At 46.3% G+C, this 24127-nt stretch overlaps 1 protein-coding gene across 1 annotated transcript in view; it reads right to left on the reverse strand.

The window, feature by feature from the left end:
• The window catches only part of SLX9 (SLX9 ribosome biogenesis factor), a 40305-nt gene extending 18131 nt beyond the window's left edge, over nucleotides 1-22174 (reverse strand). Inside the window, exons 1-2 of the mRNA XM_057389821.1 lie at nucleotides 22026-22174; nucleotides 20576-20684 (exon numbers count right to left, since the gene is read on the reverse strand). Coding sequence (XP_057245804.1) covers nucleotides 20576-20684; nucleotides 22026-22157 — 241 coding nt within the window. The 5' untranslated portion in view covers nucleotides 22158-22174. The remainder of the gene's footprint in view (nucleotides 1-20575; nucleotides 20685-22025) is intronic.
• Nucleotides 22175-24127: the final 1953 nt, after the last annotated feature.

Raw genomic sequence — 24127 nt, forward strand, 5'->3', positions numbered from 1 at the left:
TCCATCTGAGAAGCAACAGTGCTTATGCCAATCAGTGCTTTACARAAAAATCTGAACCTATGACTTTTCACACAAGACAGCTGACCCAAAAATAACATCCAAGCCTGATCTCTGCATCACTCTATCTCCTGTGCCAACAACTATTCCAACAGCAACATGGACTTGAACTTGTCCAAACTAGGAAAAGATTGCCTAAAATTTATTCCTGAAGCCCTCCCTTCTTCACAAATGTCCAGAAATACAAGGATAYAATGAAAGCACTTCTGCAAAACCATGAGAAATCCCATAAAAACATCTGAAGAGCCACACAAGTATTGTTCCCAGCTAACAGCTTCCCTGCTTCTTGGGAGATTTGTTAAATTAGCACCTTAAGGGTGTGCTGCAATCCAAACCTGAGGAAAGGGATTTGCTGGATGGCCCTGACTGAATGCACCCTTCTAGCACTGGCAAGTAGCTATCTAAGGCTGCCTTTTCAGTAGAGAGGATACTTCATCAGCAGGAGGGACCACCCTGCCACCATTGTCCAGAGAGCTGCATAGTTCAAGCACAAGGAGGCTGTAATGTTACACCTCTGCTTCTCCCCCACTTCCTCAAAAAGACTTCCAATATTCAGAAATAGTGCTTTAGCATCTATAATYAAGCTGGGTTTTCACCAAAACAYATATTCAAAAAGAAATTTGTCAGATAACAGTCAAAAAGCTTGAGTGTACTCAGCCACACATAAGGTAGGGAGYCCTCAGCCTTGGCTGGGCCATCARTCAAGGAAGGAGCCCTGATTTCATTTAATAAACTCTCTGTTCAGTACATCTGCTTTCCCAGCAAACTGGCAGCCTCTTCCACCACATGCCTGCACAGGCAAAATCTCCAGAGCACCTCTCCAAGGTCTCTGTATGCCAACACCGCACCTACTGCTAAAGGCATTGCAGACACACTCTCAGATTCTGCAGTGATGCTTGGGGGTGCTTTGGGGAGCAGGGAAGAGGCCTGGAAAGTGCTGACCCACTCCAGGGATTACTGAATGCAATATTGGATTGCTTGGCCCTAATGGAACAAAAGRAAAAAAAATCAACTGTAATCGACTTCTGTGTTAATAACACAAAGCCAGGGCTGTTTCCYCTGGAAAGATCGACATGGAATGTGAAGCAGTATCAATACCAGAGGCAGTATCAACACATGACATTTGGAAACTTGGCACACAGACAACAGCAGACAGACTCCAGAGCAGCTCAGGGCACTAGTAAATGAGAGCTTAGCCTTGGCTTAGCTTCCCCAAGCATTTGCTGCCGGTTGTTCCACCCTGCATCCACCAGGTCCTGCACACAAACCCAACTCCCGTGCACCCAGGTCAGCTTCCTGCTCCTTTAATGAGCYGAGACAAACCAAGGGAGATGCGTGGTCAGGAGCACAGGGAACTCTGGGTCACAGCTGGACAGATCTCTCAGACTTCAGCCCCGAGGTCTGAAGTCCATMATCTATTTCAGACAGAAGATAAAATTTATCAGAAGTAGCAACATATCTCTAGGCCAATTGCTGCCCTTATTCCAGCCTGACATGAATGAACACATGAGCATTCCCAAGTCCCCAGGACAGGCTCACAAGCAAGGACAGAAGAAACGTCTGCAGAACCTCTCATGGCTGGAAAAACAAGGGCACTCAGTGGATTTGGCACTGGTGGTATGTACAGCTTTCTATTGCTGAAGTTCACTAGTTTGTTTTTCATAACATTTTTAAGCACTGGATGTTTTAAGTGCCCAACTAAGCATTTTGAAGGAAGTGCTGCAATATTCCCAAGGTTTTCCCTGCTGGCTGCTGTCAAAAGATGGGAGTGCCCAATTTGGATAGCCTTTTGTTCTGACACAGCACACCAGCTCCTATGCCAAGCCTTGTGGGAAGGTGGGGAAGATCTTGTCACAGTAAGAGATTCAGCWGTGACAGTAGCAACCAAGCCCTGAGAAATGAAAGAAACATGAAAATCATTGGTTGACCCAACCCAACCCTCACCTTGCAAACACAGCTCTCCCACACACAGGGACCACAGAAAAGCACGTGTCTGACCACCAGAAGGAAGAAACAAATTGCCTGATCAAACATTCTAGCACCAATTCCCACTCAGACTGCAGCCTGGAAGCAGAAAATGGAAGAAGAAACAGCTTCAGAAACAGCTCAGGGTCAACATTAAACAGGAGGTTTTGACCTGCTCCAACAACAGCTCATCAACAGCCTGAAAAATCTTCCTTCCTCCCCAATTTCACCTTCTCTGTTAGTATTTCTAGCTATAGATTTCTTAGCTGGGTTCTGCCTCTTCCCAAGGACCTAATTAGAAGAATTAACAGCCACCCAAAATGCATAGGCCACAGCTCCACAGGGAAAAAGGGCAAAGACAACACATGGCATGGGAGAAGGGACGTGACCAGAGGCAGAACCTGACACCACAACTTTGACTTTTTTGATTTCCCAGCCACACTCAGACATAAGACACCAGAAGAGCCCTGTTGTTAGACAGAAGGTAAAGGAGGGGAGCAGCAGCTGGCAGAGGACTCGTACAGAGAAACCTGGATGCACACTCTGAATGAAAAGCTTTTGGAGTGAACTCTGTGTTTTCCACATCTGTCTGTTAAACGAACACTGTTATGATGAACACTGCTACAGGATCCCTTCCTTATCTTCTTCCCCACAGATTGGGTTACAGCTGTATAGTTTAGCCTGCAGTGGCACAAGTACCTCCCCTCTCCTCCTAAGTCCCACAACTGTCCCAAGCATAAGCTTTCCACCAAGTCTACAGTCCTCTCTTACTTTCTGACTCGCTCTTTAGGAATGTCAACACTACTGCCTCAACACCTAGAAGAGAGATATTGGTAAAAGATTAGGCCACCAAGACTACACAACARAAAACTATCAGCTCAAGATGATCAGAAGGAGAGTGGCAAGAGGCAGTGCAAGCCCACCAAAGATGCAGCAGCTTTCAAACACACATAACAAGTAAGGAAGTGTCCAAACTGGAACCTGSAGAGTTGACATGAAAAAATCAGGCAGAGATGTCCGGACACTAAACTTTTCCCCACATGGGCCTCAGGAAAAATTGAAAATATACAGCAGATATCCATAACATTTGGAGACACACATCTGCGTGTCCTGACTGTCACGGTCCTACAAGTCACACATTTTGTGCTTGCAAACAGCAGATTCCTAACTGGTCCCAGGCACGTACCAGAGCACAGGATACACATAAAACCAGTTTTACTCCCTCAGCCTCTCCTCTGCCCCGTGTGGCCCACAGCACATACCAAGAGAAGAGTGTGTGCCTCTAAATTAAAGATGCAAACATGACAGAAACTTCCCTTCAGATGCACACATGGGAATTTTACAAGCAAAAAACAGACACAGTAYGAAATACATATGCATAAGCAAACCAACAGAAGAAAAAAGAAGATAAGAGGACTCAATGCTCTAGTCTGCTTAATGAAAAGGCATGAGATGAGAAGGAAGGCTACATGACCCAAGACTCTGCAGCGTGCAGAGACCAGGCTCCAGCAAGGCCCACCCTAGGAGGCACAAACATATCCTTTGCTGGGACAGAGGCAGGGAGAAAGTTCCAGCCTCTTCTAATAGGTTCCCAGTGCCTGATCCTGYGCAAGACTAACCAACAAAGAGAAGCTAAAAAAAGCTTTGCCCCACCTTATTTTCTTTTTGATGGGGGTTTTCAGTGCTGCCCTAGTTAATCCAATCAGTCCCTGACCTTTCTAACAGATCCCTGCCTCTGCTTTCCAAACAGTGGCTCTTTCCCAGCCTCCAGTTACCCTTTTTTGAGGGCAGGGTCGGCATTTCTATTGCTTACTATATTCTTGCCCTGTTTGCTTGTTGAACTCTAATCTGTACTCTCCTTCCTAGGGCTAAGTAGCCAACATTCCCAGTCCTGGCCATAGGCCTTATTTTCCAGACAAAACCAGCACATTCTGTCTTGAAGCAAGAAACATGGAGCAGATGCCTGGTATCTTGCAGAAAGTTACATTACAATTCTGTACTTGACCTCAGATAGCACTGCCAGCAAACTCCTGCCATGCACAGTGGACAAATTTCTTTTCATGTTCTATTTTCCTCACCAATCAATTCCATGATAGATCCAAAGGACAGCAGGAAGCACAGGAAAGAAGAAAGTAAGTACAGACTAATGACTGCAAAACAAACTGGGAAGATACACCAATTTTCAGGCAGTTACAAAAATGCTACAGGCAGAATGGACAAAAAAGCCCAAAGCTTAACTTGTACCCTGTAAGTATTTTAATCAGCTATTCTCAGTTCCAGCAGGCCTGCCAYAGAATTGTACTAAAAACATGTACAAGGTCAGATTCTTAACACTTTCATTCCGGTGTTTAAATTGCAGTAGAAATACTGCAGTGACGACTTTATGCTAAAATAGACAAGGGGCAGAATGACTGCATGAACATACTTGGGACTGGGATCAGGGCAGAAACAAAAAAAAATCCACTTCGGCATTGCTTAGCTGTACCACTGGCAGCCCCTCTGCCCCATCTCTGTTGTAGGTTCATGAGACAAAGAAAAGCCACAGAAACTGGGCTGGAGGGAACACCCACTGGAGCATCCATGGGCAGCCCCCCAGCCTTCCATCTCATCTGGCTAGCCACAGGCAGAGGCTACACACCAACATCTCACAGAGCGTTAACAAAAGGCATTTTGAGGACTTGAACTGGAGCCCTGGCATCCAGCTTTACCACCAGCAAACAGCACCACTGGGCTAAGAACATACCAAGCYTGACCACAGTTCTGTGTAATGCCCAAGCAGAGAACGCCTGCATGTAGCACACCCAATGTATTTTTATTTTGGAGGATCTGCTTTGAATCCATGTGGATATGGGAAATTCAGAACAACTATGCATAAGGAGTCCTGCAACTTAACTGCCATTTTCCTGAAGGATCTTTGCCCACCTTGAACCCAAAATCTTCTAGTCTGTTTTTTTCCCTACTTATGTCAGTGGAAGGGACCGGGAACAAGTTTAGTTTCTGTGGCAATCCTATTTATCAGCTCCTCTTTCTCACGGTCATCTCTTCCAAGCAAAAGAGCTCTGATCCACTGAATCATTACTTGTATTCCACACCTTTGGTATCAATACTGAAAACCTGATCTGCAGACAAATGTGAATGCTCAGGAAGGACAGCACTGACTGCAGACAGTGCAGTGAGCTCCCATACCTCCTTTGAGGTGAGGCATATGTGCTTTTCTTGCCCCTGTGCTAAGGAAGCTCAGTGAACCTGGCTTCACATTCACAGTCATAAAGACTTGGGCAATGCCTACATATTAGCAGACAGAAAAGCAGAAGCAGAGTTTCTAGAGACACTTCCTGACTGCTCTAATCAATTCTTTTTATGAAGTAATTATTCTGAACCTTACTCAGAGCTTTAGGACCATGGCAAAATTTCCACTGTGTTATTTTAACTGGTGATTAATTCTTCTCTCCTGGCACTCCTCTTTGGATTCTTTAACATGTCTAGTCTCAGGCTCCCCGTGGCATGAGTTAGTTTCCCCACTCACAACACTCCGTGCATTGACAGGAAAATGAAAAAAGTAATCACATGTTAGAGCTTGCCCTTGATTGTTAAGTCTGTGTGGCAGATTAGTGCAGTGTGCTCCCCCTCCCCATGCTGCCCTATCTATTGCACAAGCATACGTCAAGGAGTTAATCCCACCATCTGCAGCTGTCAGAGCTCCTACACTCCAGGAAACCACACACCTGCATTTTGGGAGCACTGAGGAAACACTAAGTCCAGCCACATCTTCTACCACTGAACAGCCACATATTAAATGTAATCATATTAATTTATTTTACCAGATGGTTTGTTTAGGCAACATATACAAAGTAATTTTAGATTTAGACATAGAGAAGAGAGCCACAACTCAGCCTGTATAAAACCAGCAGACTTTCATTATTTACATAATTTAAGAATTATTAACTCAATCCAGTCACATTCTCATCAGTCAGTTCCAACACCACTTGCACCATAAGTGGCTTCGTAAATGGCTGCACACACAGAGGATTAAAACACTAACATAAAGTAAGAAGGAGGGTGAGAATATCCGAGAAAGCTTCCCAAATAGCTTGTGACAGGCCTATGTTTGATCTCCAGCCCCCAGTTCAGCTGGGCAACAACAGACACGCAGGATCAGCAATGCAGAACACTTCCCATTCTTCCCCTCTCTTTTTAGGAGCACATATAGCAGATTTCAAAATTGAGAAGTATTTGAAGAATGGAGCTGGAAAAATAATCACCTGGAGAAGTACAAAAAAAATAAAATCCTTTCTGCTCTGGTCTGAGACGGGAGCAGAGATGGAACTCAAGCCTACTCTCAGCATCTACTGCAGCTTAGCATCTGCTGCACCCAGGCACTCCCTCCTGCCCCACAGAGCTTATATCTAGACGAGAAAGAAGATGACTTTTTAATCACAGCACTGTACAACTCAGTATCATAGACAAGTAACTGTTTCACCACAAGGTCCAGACTGGAGCTGCCAAGCAGAAGCCCCTAAAGGACAGATCCAGGTGATCCTGTGTCTGCATGACRTATCTGTGTGATCATAACGGCCCTATAACCATGAAAGGATCTTACTAGTTCTAGCATTCAAACATGACACAGTGAACTATCGCTTTTGATGGGGCTTTTTCCYCATGGTGGTGATGTTGCTTACACAGTTGAACAAGCCTAGCTCATGAAAACATTCACTCACAGGTGGTGCCCAAGCACATCAAATCTCCTTCCCTCCTCCTGAGAGCACAGACTGCCCTGTAAGTGGAACTCATCCAAACACTGCTTCACCATCTCTTCCAGCTGCCACTGCCACTTCTGGTGGCTGATGCTTTTGTGCTGTCCCAACTGCTCTTCYGCTTCAGCTGACAATTCAGAGCTCCCTAAAGCCCTGAGGCACCAAMAGGATCACGGCTCTGCCATCTTACACAACACAGACACAAAGCATCTTCCGCCCTGACCAGACCTACATCCACACCCCACTCCTGCTCCTCCTCTGGCTCCAACCACATACGGCACCATCCCACTACCAAGCCCCCTGACAGACCCCAGTGACAATCACCCCACTGCAGACCTCCCACAGCATTCTGCATCTCCTGGCAAAGCTAGGTTTGCCCCCTATCAGGGAACTGTCTGTCTTGCTCACAATGATTCTCACACAAGACTTGTGTCTCTGTCACACAAGACTTATTTTTCAAACAAGGACTTCGAGCAAGCCTCTCTACTCCAGTATGACCATTAGGCTCACTTAAATGTAGAAGAATTTTTTTTTAAAAGGAAAATTAAGATCTGGACCCCTTTAGGAGTGGCAGAAGCTGTTCTGTTGCGTTGTTTTGTTGGATTTTTTTCCTCCAGACCATCACCTCTTCCCCTTTATTTGAACCTTGCAGGTCAGCATTGGTCACCCATCTTGGAACGACATTTCCTGGTAGAATCCACTTTAAAGCAAGCAAWATTTGTAAAAAATGACAGGGCTCTGCCACTTTGTACTTGACGCTCTCCCCTGCCAGCAGCATAGGCAGACAAAGTCTCATTTACACTGTCTGCACTAGCACAAACAGGTCCAGCCCCATCCACCTCACACAGAGATGAAATCAGCAGCTGCCAGAACAGAGCTGTGGCAAGATCACCCATGATGTTAAAACAAATAACAGGGGATCACAAAGGAACAAACTACCATGAGTAGGTGCTTCTCTGACATTCCTTGTCAGCTTTCAGAGCTGCCAGACATTTGGCATTGCCTTGATGTCAGGTCTGGGACTGCAGCATGCCCCCACCTCTCTGATTCAGTATCCCCACGCTTACAGGGAAACAAGGACTGGCACCCTTCCTGTGAAGGAAGTGCTCCCTGAACAGAAAAGCTACACACCCCTTCCCAAGTAGAATATGCAATACTTAGGCTCACCACACCCAAAAAACCACACCTTACTGAGAACACCTGCATCCCCAACAAAATGCCATGTTGGTTCCCCCAAGAGAGAGACTTTCATTGTACAAGGGAAGCCAGCAGATCCTTCCACATTGCACAGAAGATGCTGGCAGGAAGAATGTTTCTCTGCATGAAGAGGGCTGTGGCATAAGCACAATATCTGCTAATTTCCTAATATGGATCACAGTCCAATGGATTTAGATACACACGCCTACAGAYTCATCATGTTTCTCACTTGGTGTAAGACTGAGTTTAATCTTTTTACCCCACTGACAGGATATTAATTTTACCTAATAGCCCAAGAGCTGCCAAGAGCTATGAGCCATTGTTCACATTTTTCTGGCTTTGTTCAGCTTTCCTTCCCTGATGAGGAGCTCCCCATTAGTCCTGACTTTGCTGAGGTGTCACAGCATGACGTGAAGAAATGCCAGCTACATGGYGGATCCCAAACCGAGAGTGCAAAGCACAATCTGGACTTTTCCAGGAGGCGGAACTGATCCAAGCCACTGTGCCAGGAGCAACATTTGACAGCACTGAGAAGACTGTTCCATTTCAGCAGTTTGGGGGTTTGGATATTGCCACCCTAAAAATAAGACAGGGCAGAAAGCAGCAGCCAAGTAATGCTGCTGTGGTACAGCCTCCATCCATGTGGGAACACAAGGCACCCACRAAGTCCAGAGGGATTTGCCCATTTGGGTGGACACATGAGCCTTTGGGTAAAGGGTAGGGAGATAAGGAAACCTGCACAATGTCAAAACACAACAGATTGCAGCTAAGAGAGAAAGGTGTCCTGTCTCCCTCTGCCAATCCTCCCAAGGACTAGCCTCCCTCTATGTCAGGCCAGGGAGCAAAGATGAGTTAATAAAGCTTCACTTCCACTGAGGACCTTCCAAAATTAGTCAGCTGCTGGAAACCAACGGCTGATGCTGCTATAGCTAAAAAACTCAAAAAACTTCCTGCGATTCCATCAGTCTTGAACCAGCTTACCTCCTCCAAAAGTCAACAGCAGGCAAAATATCACCAGTAAGATGTGCATGGGAGATGTTCACTCCTAGCCAGGATTTTCATGCAGCTGTTTCAGAAGCCTGAAACACACTGACTGTGAAGCCAGTGCTACAGCCTTCTTCTATGGATGTTACATAATAAATAATGCATTTTAAGTATTGTGATGCTGAACTCCAAATCCCAGCGTCACTTAGCCTTTAAAGACAGTGCCATAATTATTTATAGTATTTACATTCCATAAGATGGTGGGAGTTGTACTATCAGATCTCATTTAAAGATTACTTTCACATGAAGCAAAGCTGGTTCTTTAACATTTTCTTCAAGCAGAAAAAGGTGGCAGCAGCAGCTGGAGTATAGCAAACAAATCCATAGATGCATATGGACATATAGGTCAAATAAGGCTGAGCAAAAAACAAGTTTACTGTGAAGCATTATTTTGGCTGTTTTTGCACATGCTGTGCTGACCATTTGCGGTTTAATCTCAGAGAAGCTCTCTCTCCCTTGAGCCTGCAGCCCTCCCAAGCTTCCAAGAAGCAAGTTTGACTATAAATACTCCATGTTTCTTTACACACGAAGGTTTTCATATGAGCATTGCTGTTTCATACACTTAATGCACCAGGAAAAACTGAAGGAGGAACTGGAAAATTTTGTTCTGTGCCCTGCAGAGATGAAAAATATCATTCAAAAATATAGACCTGACCTAGAAAAAGGAAGAGTTATTCTGCTGCCCTCTAATGAGCACATCTAACAGCTGAAAAAGAACACTCTCAAAATACATCTGTTCTGCTCTGCCACAGATATGTCCTCTCCTGCTACAGAGCTGTCAGCAATGCAGGCACAGCTGGAGCAGTGCCTCCCATACAACAAAGACAGGCAGAATAAACATCTGGATGGGCCCAAGATCTGTTCTGAACTTCCCTGAATGTAGGTGGGAGTATACAGCTGTGTCCTGTTCTGTTCCCTTCCCTTGCCTGAATAGAGGGAGGGGAGAGGTTCCTAATTCTGACCTTCAGGACACAAGGGCCACAACATTGTTATGGGGATACAGGTACCACAGACACATGGAAGAATGACTTGAGCTTCAACACATGTGACAATGAATTAAAAGCAAAGGAATTCAGTGCTCATGCAAGGGTGTCTCTGCATCTGCACAATGCTCAGAAGATATTCAGTTGAAAAAGGCAGGAAGGAAGGGAGAGGAACAGCCATGGAGCAACAGTGCTACCTGGTACTGCGTTTCATCTCAGTTTTTACTGAACTACTGCGATGCTGTGGGTTGACCCTGGCCAGCTGGCAGATGCCCAGGCAGCTGCTCCCTCCCTCCTCAAAAGAACAGAGGAGAAAAATAGGATGAAAAGTTGTGGGCTGAGGTAAACAACAGGGAGATGATTTGCCAATTACCATCACAGGCAAAACAGACTTGACTCAGGGAAAATTAATGCAATGTACTGCCAATTAAAATAGAATCAGATGGTGAAAAACAGACACTAAAACACCTTCCCCCATCCACCCCCTTCTCAGCTCCACTCCTTCATTCTGACTTCGTCATTCCTGGCTCCCTTGAGCAATGCGCAGGGCCAGGGAATGGCATTACAGTCACTCTCTGCTGCTCCTTCCTCCTCACAGTTACCCATTGGGGTCCTGGTAGCACCTCCTTTCCTCCTTTTCTAATCTCAGTCTTCACACAGCTCTCTCACTTTTTTCCTATCCTTCTTAATTATTTTTCCCAGTGCCAGCATCACTATGCCTGACAGGCTCAGCTCTGGCTGCCCTGGGTGCCCTCAASCTCTTAGCACCTGGCTGTGCCCTGAATGTGACAGGTCTGGTTTCTGTCCTGCTACCAAAACCTTGCCACTTACACYCAATACAGGTAAACAGGMCAATGCCCTCTATTTTGGAGGAAGAAAATACATGAAGCGATAATAACCCCACATAAACAGTATCTAGACATCTGTACACTATTTCCATAAATAAAAATCAGGTATCAGCAGTAAAACAAGCAGCACACCTGCAGCTGCAGAGGAACACACCTAAGCCCAGCCTTAAGTCCAGCACTGCAGTCACAAATTACTGGCATGAATCAAAAGCAATAGCCAGAGGCTTTGCTGAGCACAATATGAAAGTGTCACTGAACAAAGCAATTTAAAATTGTGATTTCTGGYAGCAGAATTCCTGCAGCCTCCCCATGCCTCCCTGTCAACAGGCACACCAGGTAATTTCAACTCAAAGCACATTGCAAAATAACTGCTGCCTGTATAGACACAGCCTGTACCCRTGGCAGCTGGAAATGTCCTCTCCATGCTAAAGAAGCCCATTCCCATTACATAACACTCAGTGACCTGAATTTACAAATAATCTTGGCGAGGAAAATAGACATAAGGAAAAACAAAGTTAAAAAGCCACGGAGCTAGGAAATGCAACAGAGGGAAATCAGCCCAGAGCATGTACATGCACAAATGTCCACAACATTCACAGAAGCCAAAATTTTTAAAGTGTATCTGTTGATTTGCTGTATGTTCTCCAAGCAGTCGAGAACACAGCACAAGWCAGTCAGGAAACAAGTCCGTGTGCCCCATTTTTCCTCAGATTTCCTGCCTGGGACTCTCTAAAACACAATACTTCATTGGAGTTGGTTATCAATATCACTAAGCACCTTCCAGCTCACTCCCCTCTTGCTTGAAGATCTGCTTGGATAGCCTATTCTTCTGCAGCAGGATTTTCTCCAGAATCTTCTGTGGTTAGCCTTATGGAACATTTGCAAYACTGCTAGTTCAGTCTAAATCTGCCCAAATTACCATTTCAAACAACCCAGAATATTCCAGTACCCACTGCATTTAATCCTTGCATAGCTGTGTTTCCCACATTTAGCTCAGACAACATACATTGAGATTTACAGTGTTAAAAGCTTAATTTAGAAAAAAAACAAACAAAACCAACAAAAGACCACTTTCACAACCCACTTGACTAAAAATCTAAGCCCAAATTAGATGCTGTTACCATTTATGCCACATATGAGCATCAGTAGTGCCACTCTGAAATGCTGAAGGGGATAAACAGATCTTCAGCTGACACGTGCATTTCCACCCAAGCATAAAGAAAACCTTGGTCCATAAATTGCTCACCAAGACCAGAATAAAGGATAACTTGCACACAACAGAATAATACTATAGATCCCCCTAGGTCTGAGTGCAAGACATGAACTCTTGAGATCTCCCTGTGATGCAGCCTGTAACTCAGTAAGATCCACATTAGCAGGGCAGAGATTTATCTCTCAGTAAATCAGAAATGTGATTTATATAGCACAGAAGTTTGTGAAATATAACTAACCCCCAAGCAACATTTCTCACATAGGTACTTCCCAAAGGTATCAGCAGAAGGAGGCTGACATATTCCTGCACCTCAAAAACATACCAAAAAAAGTCAGAAGGGGGAACCCAGAAGAGGGAGACCTTCATGCCATCCACCCTTCACCAGCCTCTACCAATTTCCTAAACAGTGCCTATTAAACTCCCAGGACATGTATTTCAGAGAGACATTTGACAGCTTCACTTCACACAACACCATACCACCTCTGGTCACAAGGAAAGGGCTCTGACTTCCAGGGCTATCAATCTGCCCTTTCCACAAGTGCTTCCTCACCCCTCTTGGAATTTGGCATCTCAATTCCTGCAGTGYTAAGCCATCCCTCTCACACCCCACCAGATTTCATTACTGGAACTTGTGCTTGCCCTTCGGCATCAGCACAGTGCCGTTCTACCTCTCTTTGTAGAATTTATAATTTTATAACTCAATTATGKCAAAGCTTTAACATTAGTGCAGCAAAGACAAGGATTTCAGTTCATAACCCTCTTTTGTAACGCTGCAGCTTCAGTACTCTCCTGARCAGCGCTGATCTATTTTTGTCTAAGTAAGGATGTCCAATCATTTTAAATTCATTTTGCAGGAGAATACCAGTCTAGATTAGTATCTTTTTAAAGCTTCAGGAATCATGATAACACAGAGCAAGCCACAGCATGACATGCAATACCATGCCCCACCACACCTGGGCAGGAAGGCAAGGGGGCACACCAGCCCCACATTCAGCAAGCCTTTCAGTGGCACAAGGCACTGGTATGTTCGATCCAAAAAGACCCTGTTTGAGCACCYAACTTTTACAAAGGCTGGAAAGCAGCTTTGCAAAAGCACAGAACAGCACCTCAGGAGCTTCTCCAAAGAAGTCTCCAGACCCTCACTGAGCTGATGCCTGATGATTTTTGCCTTTCCTTTCATGTACTCTTTTTATACTTTTATATACTTTTAYACATTTTCTGTACCCTTTATGTATCCCTTGTACCCCTTGRCCTACATGCTTGTAATTCCTGTAGCCTGATATTCCAACTTAGTCTAGGAGTTTTGCTAGGCAGAGAGACCAAGCATCCTCAGGAAGGAGTCAGCATGCCCTGTGCTATCTTAAACCCGAGGCTCCARCCTTGTGTGAAGCCTTCTGTCCGAAACATCTTGTATAAACTGGGCTSTGGCCTCATCCGGGGGAGGATTCATTAGAATAAGGAGACATTACTGCATGTGTTAACTTTCTTATTGAAGAATCCTAGATAGATATGCTAATTCCTGAAATCTATAAAACTTGTATCCGTGCTATACACGTGTGTGCTTTCTGCCATCAAGTTGTGCACCTGGAATCCCAAATACCRAAGTAAAACCCTTTTTATGCCCTTAACCATGTCTATGTCATTATTAGAAAATGGCCATTCAAGGCAACAGAGACATATCCTCCTCCCCAGCCACCCAGCAGCATGGAAACGCTGCCCCAGGGCACACACATACCTTCCACCAGTGCTACTGGTRAGCACTACACAGCAGGCACAGCCAAGGAACCAACCACAACAAGAAGCTAAAGGGATCTTACACATCCTTCAAACTCCTAGGACTCATTTCAAGCTCTTCCCACCACCGACAGCCTCCTCCCCTGGAGCAGGCTGCAAAATGTTTTGGAAGGTTTGGGCTCTCTGGAAAATGTTTGTGTTTGTGTGGTGTTCAGTATCCATGACCACGAGCTAATTGGAGTCTTTTGGTTTTTTAATGTTAATTTTAAGAACAGAGACTTAGCCACAGCTAGAGGGAGGGAAAGAAAACAAAAGAGTTAATTAGGTCCATAAATATTAACACAACTGATTCCTGTGATTTGGCAGAAGGCACTCAMAACATGGAAATGCTCTATTTGCAGAAGGAAAGTCAAAGCACKGAAAACAGTGTTAGTTTCAGACGCTCATTTATTGCTCCTCAGTTAATTGCACTGACTTTAATTAAAGTAGAGCTTCCCACAGCTATTCTCACAGCCAGCACTACACTGCACAGACAAATTGTTAAAGCAACATGAARCTGTGTGGATTTTATACCTTATTTTTTGTTTAAATTATTATTTAAGGCACCAATGTCTTTAGTTTTCAGTAGGATCCCCACTTTCAGGCTCCCAGGAGCCACCCACTCTAAAGCAGGTCTCTTTTCTCCCTTCCAACTACTGCTACAGAACCTGGTCAATCTGACTCCTAAAGTAAGATCCCACTGCCTTTAATCCTTTGGACCACAGGAACAGAAAAACCCTGTTGGCTTTGAAGCAAGTTGTTGGAAATGACAGAATCTGTTTGAGGTGTCCTGCAGACTGAGGTCATCTGACCTCACCAGAGAGGCTTTTTGGACCACAAACCACTATSTCAGCTCCTCTCAAACACAGTGCAGTTTTCTGACAGCCTGTTACAAAACTCTCAGACACAAAATATGCCCTTAAAAGGTGATCTGGCATGGTCAAGATAAAAGCAGGGGCTAATGATGCAATAAAAAAAAAAAAACAAATTTCACCCAAACAGCAAGGAAGAAGGAATGTACAGTAATTTGCTACCTAAAKCAGTTTATCCAGATAAGGTAAACTGCCATCTGTCACTTTATCAAATTACCAGGGTGGCCAACACTGGGCCTGGGGAGAGGCAACAAGATTAATMCCTACACAGCTTTTCCCCTTTCCTGGGAACTTTTCCTTTCTTGCAAATTCTATTATTGGAGGTTTCAAGCACGTTCACACTCGGTGTCAGAAGCAACAGCAGCTTATGGAGGGAAGTTTTCCCCTTTGAGCTGAGACCTGCACATTCAGTCCYGGGACACATCCTTGACATATGGAGGTGACACAAAGGACACAGACTCATTGCAGAAGGGGGTACAGGGAGGCGAGAGCTAAAGCAAGAATTCCCAGCTCAAACACCTGCTCCTCCCAGGGCAACACCCACACACACATCGGATATTTTCAAGGACGTTTACAAGGTTTCAGCGCTACATCACCAAGAGCATCACAAAYAGCTTCAGGGAGAGCGTTTCACTCCCCCCACATTCACAGCCCAAAGCTYGGGCAGCTAATAACAAAGACAGATTTGGGGGAACACCTTATCACTTGGGTCTAGCACAGCACAYAGGCATTTCCCAGGGAAATTTCACKMGCACGTTGGAGGTGCTGCAGCCGCTCCCTGCCATCCTCGGTGTGTGGAGCAGCCCGCTTACAGCCCTTCCCATCTGAGCAGTGTTACGGTGGGGAACAGCTTGAGGAAGGCGTTCTGCACAAAACAAACACAAGACAGGCCTGACAGCTGCCAGCACAGAATGAAAAGCTGAAGAAAAGCAACAGCAGCAGAATTGTGAAGATCCAGCAGCTTTCCACACCAGCAACGTGAATGACCAACACAAGCAGATTTCAAAATTCCACACATGTGCATTAAGAAAAAGCAGCAGAGGTTTAGAACCGATATTCAGAAAGGATCCATTCATTAAAACAAACAGGATTAATTTTTATTTTTTAATCCTTCAATTGTTAAACATCGCAGTATGCCAGAAGAGTGAAAAGACCCAAAACACAGAGTGAAAAAAACAAAATCAAAACAGAGGAAAGGTGATCAGAGATGAGGACAAAGGAGGAGGAACCATAGTATTGAAAGGTAATAAACACGCAGAAATCCAATCAACAAACAGGAATAAACAATGGGACACAAGGACTGATATCCTGTCAAGAGTTCCAGCAGAGTAATGGGTGCCTGGTCATGGCTGCAATTCTTCCAGCAACAGTAGAGCAGATCCACTRCAGGGGTAACAAGTCTGGACACTGCAGGAACAGCAATGCTGTCAGAGGAGAGGTCTTACAGAGACTCTCTAATATTCTGGTACAACATCCATTAAAAAACTCCAAAACTGGACAGCAAATCATATTGCATGAAGCTAATGCAAGACCACAATGCCAACCAAGCACAGCTTTTCTGCTTCACTTGGAGCCTACAAAAGGAGAACAGGATTGGACAAGTGGGTGCAGAGCTCAAGCAGAAGGAAGCAGATGAGGTGACAGACCCAGCAGATCTGGAACTCAGAGCAGAAGCTGAGGTGCAAACCAGAAGGGATCTGTCAGTGACTTTGCAGAGAGGTTTAGTAACAAAAGAAATTCACAGAGAACCTCAAAGGGGGAAAGTAAGGCTGTACGCAGCCGGCAGACCTCRGAAATTCACTGCTGTCAGTGAATTCCTGTTTAGTCTGATTTTATTCTCTATCTCCACATTTCTTCAGAAGCAAAAGGGAACCCCTTCTCTGTCAGATGCTCAGTCATTTCCCYCCTCTGCTCCCCTCTATGCCACTGACAGTGGCTCCTGTGCTGCAAGACAATTCTAGGCCTCAGAGCACAACCTCTGCTCAGGCTCATGACCTATCCCACTCTGCATTTTACACCCTGGCATAGAATCACAGACCTACAGAGCGGCCTGGCTGGGAAGAAACCTGCAGAGAGCATCCAGTCCAACCCCCTCTTTCATCTGTTACTATCCCAGGTTGYTCCAAGCCCTGTCCACCCTGGCCTTGAACACTTCCAGGGATGGAGCAGCTACAGCTTCTCCGTGGAACCTGTACCAGGGCCTCGTCACCCTCACTGTAAAATGAAAAGTCTTTCTTTATGTCCAATCCAACCTCAGAAATCAGGACGATTTTGCAAACAATTATGAAATTGCTGTGTTGTGCTTTTGCTTTCCCAACAACACGACTTGTCACTGTTCCCTTCTGGAATAGCTGAAAATAAAGCAGGAAGCTACCAATCCAGTTGCTCATATCATTCCACAACTTGTTCATCATCGACTCCAAAAAAAAGAGACATTCCCAGGCAACTGCTTGGCCAGAGTCAAGCTTGAATACGCCCTTGCTTCAAGGAGCAAACACTGATGAGCGAAAGCTGAAGAAATCAACTAAAACTGAGCAGCAGCAACCCCAATATGATAGGACATTATTTCTGACTTGGTAGCAAACATTCAATTCCCACGCTACAGAGGCTCACCCAGATGAGATTTATTCACTCACATGAGTCACAGAGGTCTCTGAGTRGCTTAGATTATGGCAAAGCCTTTGATTTACATTACGTCAGTAGCTAAGTAAATGATACTGACAGGAAGCAATCACTGAGCAAGAAAGTAACTCAAGGACTGAATTCCAGCATTCTCAGGGATGGCACTGGCTTTTGTCTTCTACATGTCTGTGGAAACCATCTAGAATCTGACCTTAAGCTAAGCTAATGAATTACGACAAAAAGACAAAAAGCAGAGCAGGAGAAAGCAGTTGCAGCAGGTTTGCTTCACAGAACGACACAGCTCAGAGCTACCATATTAAAATACTTTCCTTTTTAGACCCATGGYTTTTTATATCACAGAACGCAAGACTCACCTACAATGAATTCCATTTTGGTGACATTTTTCATTACAGTTCCACCCTCTCCTTCTCATGCCACAAGGATTACTGATGCCAGAACAGCCTGTGCTGGTACCTCACACTAATCATAAGCACACTGAATCAGCCTTGTATCTAAAGGAAGCAACAGACCATTATCAKGAGTAGCAGATACTTCCACAGGGCATCCTGCCTCAACCAGATGCACCAATGATCCTTAGAAATCCTCAGAAAAACAAGGCCTTCAGCTGGCAAGAACCAACAGCACCAGTTTATCCTCCAGAACAAGRGGGCTCTTTCCTTTCAGCCTCAGCACACACAAGCACTAGTGTTAGCTGAGATAACCCTGCTAGAGACTCTGGATTTTCTAATTTACACTTTGTGGTTTCTCCCTGCTCCCTCAAAACCACCAGAGAGTGGCAAAGCTGGTCACTTACAAATGGAGGAAAATTAAGAGTAAAAAATTGTAGAGGGAGGTGTCCTCTCTTGTTGGCAAGCACAGGCAACAGCCCTCAAGCCCCAGCACAACRGTGGATTCGTTTCCTACAGGGCTACAGCCCTTTGCCTCTGACACATCAAAACAGCTGTTCCAGGTGAAACTTTTATCCCATGGAAATAACAATGTTCTGCTGTTGATTAGTTAACCCCTGTGATGCTGTACATAGCATCAAATAGCTGCCTATACCATGGATTTATTTACAGGGCATGACAGTGCACTGCATTCTCTTTTCCTCCTACTTCCTAACAGCCAACTGGCTTTTTTGACCACTGTYGAGCTCCAAGCCAACATCTTCTAAAATCTAACCCAATTCCAAGATGTTCTTCAGACTAAGTTTTATTTGGAAGATAGTCACAGCATAAGGCCAGATCTAAACACAAAACATAGAGAAACCAGCAATCTTGGACAATGTGAATAACTCTTGGATAATGTGAGGCACACAAACACGCRTGCACACACATAGGACAAATATACCTGTTTTCCCAACTGCCACATTAGCAGTCTTGACAGAAAAAATCTTCTCTAGCTGTGAAAAGCACAGGAGATAGTGAGCCCACCTACAGTCTGCCAACTTGACCTTCTCAGAGCTTGAAAAGCAAGTGGGAGAGAAGCACGCTTTTGTCTTGTTATTAAATCTCAAAATAGCAATGTGTAGGAGAATCCTACCCTCCTGCCCTGTGCACTAAGGCTGAGGGGGAAGAGGGGGAAGAGGGGGAAGAGGAGGAAGAGGAGGAAGAGGTGGAGGGAGGGCTAGAGTCAAGTTGAATTTCCTGCTGAACAGGCTCCGAACTGACCAGAGATGCCAGGAGACAAAGCACGTCTGCCTAGAATCKCTTTTCTACTCCAGGGTGTCTGCCATTGTATGCACAGCCTAGTTACAGTTCACTGAATTAACACATAAAAAATGAATTGATTTCCATAATGAAAAAGCCTCTACATGGCTCCAGAGTGAGACAAGAAAGGGCACAACAGCTTGGGAAGATGTAAAAAAATAATCAAATCACTTTTTGCCTCGCTGAATTGCAGTTTTGAGCCCCCAAATGACCAGTTATTTTTAGCTGATCATCTGGAAAGTGCGTAGGAGCACAAAGCATTGGGGTCAGCATGGCTGTCTGAGGAAGCCAGCACGTAGCCCGGAGAGAGGCAGCCAGGCACTGCACATCTGCATCATCAGCACTGCACGGGGACCAGCAGCACGGCTCTATTTATAACCCAGACATGTACAGCTGTAGCCTGCAATGAAAGGCTGGGACTGCGGGCTGCCAGCCCCCAACAGCATGCTGTCTGATTTCATTAAAGAGATGGCAACGTGCACATGCACACACAGATGCATACATGTCCTTTTCCCAGGAGAGTTACCAACAATGAGCCCAGTGTTTTGAAAACAATACGTTTCACCATGGTTTCTGTGGAGAGAGCAGCCAAATGTGTCCTCAAGCAACCTCCCCCCTCCCTCACTCTCTGCCCAAATGTGGCTGGTGGGTAACCCATCACTGCTCAGGCAACCACTATCACTTGTGTGACKGGTTTGTTTGTAGCCCTGGACAGGAAAACAAAGTCACCACAGTATTTCTCTACACGAACAGAAGAAATTAATTTACTTTGCAAAGAAGATATTCGGGAGTCACGTGCATCTTCTGCATCAGGAGAGCTTGCTGCGCTACCAGGCTCTGTCTGGTAGTTTGTTCCTTCTGGGATTTTTTAAACATTTACATACAGTTTGTGGGGGTTTGGGATTCAATTTTTTGAGACCGTGTAGACACTCAGAAGTGAAAACTGCTTTCAGATACAAAGCTCCATCTGCCAGTGAGCAGTCAAAGGGAGCATTTCCTTGTTGTGGGWCTGGAAATCAAAGGGCTCTATCACGTCCTCCTTCTTCCTACACTCCCTATGAGTTAAGATTTTTCTGCCCAGGAATCCTCGAGCCACAGACCCCACAAGAGCAAAGGACAGAAGACTTGCTGCAGTCAGGCTGCTATGAGTGATGCATTGTTGGTACACAATGAGAACCTCCTGACAAAATACTGGGTTAGCAACGGCAGCTGCTGGTAAGGCAAAAGCAGCCACAGAGGAAGCCCAGAGATCAGAGCCAGGGCTCTACTGTGCTCTCAGCCCCGGCAGTCTTTGGCTGCACAAGGATACTCCACAGATAGCCTGAAGCTACTTCCCCACCTAGGGATCACTAAGCACATCCATGCAGAAGCCCAAACAAAAGCAAACCTCTTCTAAAAACCTTCACAGGAACACGGCAAGCCATGTTTAGGTTGTAGTTCCCTGAACTTCTGGGATAGCCACTGACAGCTCCTGCAAATGCAGTCCCCAGCATCTCTGCTCACAACCTAATGTGGCACTCATTCAAAATACAACAAACCTGTTCTGGAGGAAATGACACTCCTGGAGTCCAAGTCAAGCTTCTTCACTAGGGTATCAGGGTCAATCTTCAGTCCAGAAAATACACCAGAAGATGTGAAGTCCCAGTCCTTATCCAAAAGAAACATAAAGCAGGAATCAGTACAAAAACAACAAGGCAAYATTTGTTTAAAAAAATTTTAAAAACACAGCACCATCCAAATAGGAACAGTGGTAGTGAGAAGGYGTCTCTCTTGAGCAGGCAAAGGCAGGTAAGGCACCGCACTATCCTGCTCCCCCTGCCGGCTCTTCCACACAGAAGTAAGTTTCACAACGTTTCATTTTTGAGTGTTCTGTTCCTAACAGACTCGTGCCTCAACTCAACCTCGCCTCACTCAAGCGCATTCACTCCCAGGAGAGCTGCAAACAGCAGCCTCAGGAAAAGACAGATTTATTACAGGTACAGAACAATACAGATAAGCAACAAATGAGCAGATTAGGGGATTAAAGCCTAAATCAATGGACATTAAGCAGATTCAGTGACTACTAGCAACTCACCAAATCTTCAGCATCATGCTTTAAGCATGCAATGCCTCCGTAARTCCTAAGACCTGCAGCAGCTAGTCTGGATGGATTAGAAGAATTTATTACTTTAGCCAACAGTATCTACCAGCACCAACACATTACTTYACAGTGGTATAAACCCAGCTGTATTTGGTGCAGGCAGTTCCYCACATGGAAAGTGCAGGCATATAAAAACATTTACTGGTGTTTCGTCCTTGCTGTGAGGAGGCTGAGGGACGCACCCAGCTTTAATCTCAACTGTGTATTCAAAACACAGCTGGGGAAACCGAAAAACCCTAAATAATTCTCCACCTCCCCTAAACTAAAACTGAAGGGAAGCACTGCAAGACCTCCCCCTCTCCCAACGCTCCTTGCTAACTATCCTCACAGCTGCACGCAGGTTATCCCACGGCAACACAGCACAGCAGCAGAAGCGCTGGGACACGTGTGTCGCCGTGGGCTGGGGACACCACGGCACAGCGGCACTGGAGCAGCACGCTGGGACTGCCATGGCACAGCGCCGGAGCAGCTCCAGCCTCCCTCGTGTCACACGGGTGAGCGGAGCGTGGGGAGCAGCAGCTCCAGCCCCCCTCGTGTCACACGGGTGAGCGGAGCTTGGGGAGCAGCAGCTCCAGCAGCACCAGGGATTCAACAGGGCTTTCCATGACGGGAAGGGCCCGGCCTGAGCCATCCCGCCGGCCACCACCGCCGCCTCAGCACGGCCAGGCCCGGGGGTATCCACGGACACCCACCGGGGCTCTGTGCCCAGGACAGCCCCGCAGGAGCTCGCCTGGGGCTGGGGTGTGCGGGCACCGGCCCGTTCCGCAGGGGAAGGCGGAGAAGTCTCCGCGAGGCGGCCGCCGGCAGCCCCCGCCCGCCGCCGCCCCTCGTGTCCCCGCCCCCGGTACCTTCCCGGCCGCCGCGCTCCATCCGCCCGCGGCGAGGCCGGGCCCGGGCTCGGGGAGCCGCGGCGGGTCCTGGGCGGGCCAGGGCCGGGGGGCGGCGCGGTGCAGCCGGGGACGCTTGGCCTTGCCCACCATGGCGGTRCTGAGCGGAAGGGGCCGGCTCGGGCCGCGCCGAGCCCTCACGGGCGGTGCCTTCCGGCTGCGCCCGCCCGGCGCCCGCCAGGCCCGCCTTGCCCCTTCACGGGCGGAGCTCGGCGATGTTCTCCGGCAGCCGCAGCCAGCCGGCCCCGGCCGTGCGCTCCGGAACGTGAGGGGACAGGTGCGATGGCAGCGCTGTGCCGCCAGCCTCTCCACGGGCAACCCGCGGGGCCTTCATTGCCCTCTGCTCAGCTGCAGCCTGCCATGGGTGATTGCTGAGAGCAGCTGAGGGTGTTTCGTGTGCTTGGGTTAAACACAACACTGTCAACACAGCTCTAAATCTGGTGTAAGAGCTGAGAGCTCCTGGTGGTGTCAGAAATGATATAACTTTCCTAAAGTCATTTTTAATTAGTTAATTACTCGTATGCGACACCCACCTTTTAAGTCTCTTCACAAGTCTCTTACTGTTACTTAGATCGTTAAATCACCAAAACCTTTAGTTGGTTAACCCTGACAAGCTTCAATAAACAGAGCCAAAGGGAGGTGAAGATTGGACGTCTGGGATCTTAAATTTATGGCACATCAGTGACATTTTAGTAATCAGAAGATACCAGAGATAAGGGCCTCGAGAGTTGGAGACTTCCTGCCTGAGAAAGAGATGATAAAAGGACTAAAGAATGTGGACCAAGTTAGCATGAAGAGCAAGAAATCAATAAGCAGTAGAGGATAGAATAGTAATTAATGAAGAGAAATATGTAATTTAGAACCAATTAACATTAATTTATATTATGCATTATATCTCATATGTTTTATATATATAATGTATAAATAAGAGAAAAAGGTGCTGTGGTCAATGTGGGACTTTGTCAGCCACGCACGCACCTCCTAGCCAGGAATAAAGCCTTACTCACTAACACTAAAAATACAGTTTTAGAGAGAGTCCTATTTAACCCAATGATTTTGGAGGTTTCTCAGTAACAGTAGCATCAGCAAGTGACCAGGCTGTCCCAGCAGCATATAAAACARTCTAAAACTTCCTGCCAGAAATTATACAATGAAAACAGTAAAAAATAGCCAGCAAGCCCCTAGGGAGCCCAAACACCTGCCAGACTGCAGTCATGAGCCCAGGTGGGCACTGCAACAAAGCAACCTAGCCTCAGCTACACCTTTCAACACACAGGAGGAGTGAATGAAAAGCTGCTTCTCCTCGCTTCAAGGTGAATAAAAAGCTCCAAGCCTGGACCCATAGTGTGTTTGATCTTAACAAGCCCTGACAGGTCCTCCCTGGTTAATGCATCTTTGYTTTCCACATTCTCTGCCCTCTCCATCCCCCTCCAGGCTGTGTTTCCCTGATATTGGGCCATAGAAGTGCACAGCTGGTGACGCTCCTCGTGGGTACCGAGGAAATGCAGGGAGAGGCCTTYGGGAAGGTGCTKAGAAAAATCACAGAATCATGGAATATGCTGAGCTGGAAGGGACCCATCAGGATYATYRAGTCTGMCTCGTGGCCCTACACAGGACACCCCAATAATCTCACCCTGTGACTCMGTGCAGTGTCCAAATGCACCTGAAGCTCTGGCAGCCTTGKGGCCATGACCATTCCCTGGGGAGCCTACTCAGTGCRCTWACACCCTCTGGGGAAAGAACCTTTTCGTGATATCCAGCCTAAACCTCCCCTGACGTGGGTCCCTGTCATTTCCTCAAGTCCTGTCACTGGTCACGAGAGTGAAGAAATCCATGTCTGCCCCTCTGCTTCCCCTCGGGAGGATGTTGAAGAMTGGGAATCACAAAATGGTTTGGGTTGAAAGGCACCTTAAAGATCATCTTGTCCCACTCTACCACCTCTAGATCAGGTTGCTCCAAGCCCAGTCCAGCSTGACATGGARCACTTCCAGAGATGGGGCATCCACAAGATTTAATGTTTATCAGGGACAGAAAGATTTAATGTTCATTGGGGGGAAAACTTC

This window comes from Malurus melanocephalus, unplaced genomic scaffold (genome assembly GCF_030028575.1).
Source record: "Malurus melanocephalus ecotype Western Australia unplaced genomic scaffold, MMel_1.1 scaffold_20, whole genome shotgun sequence".
In the NCBI taxonomy this organism is placed as follows: domain Eukaryota; kingdom Metazoa; phylum Chordata; class Aves; order Passeriformes; family Maluridae; genus Malurus; species Malurus melanocephalus.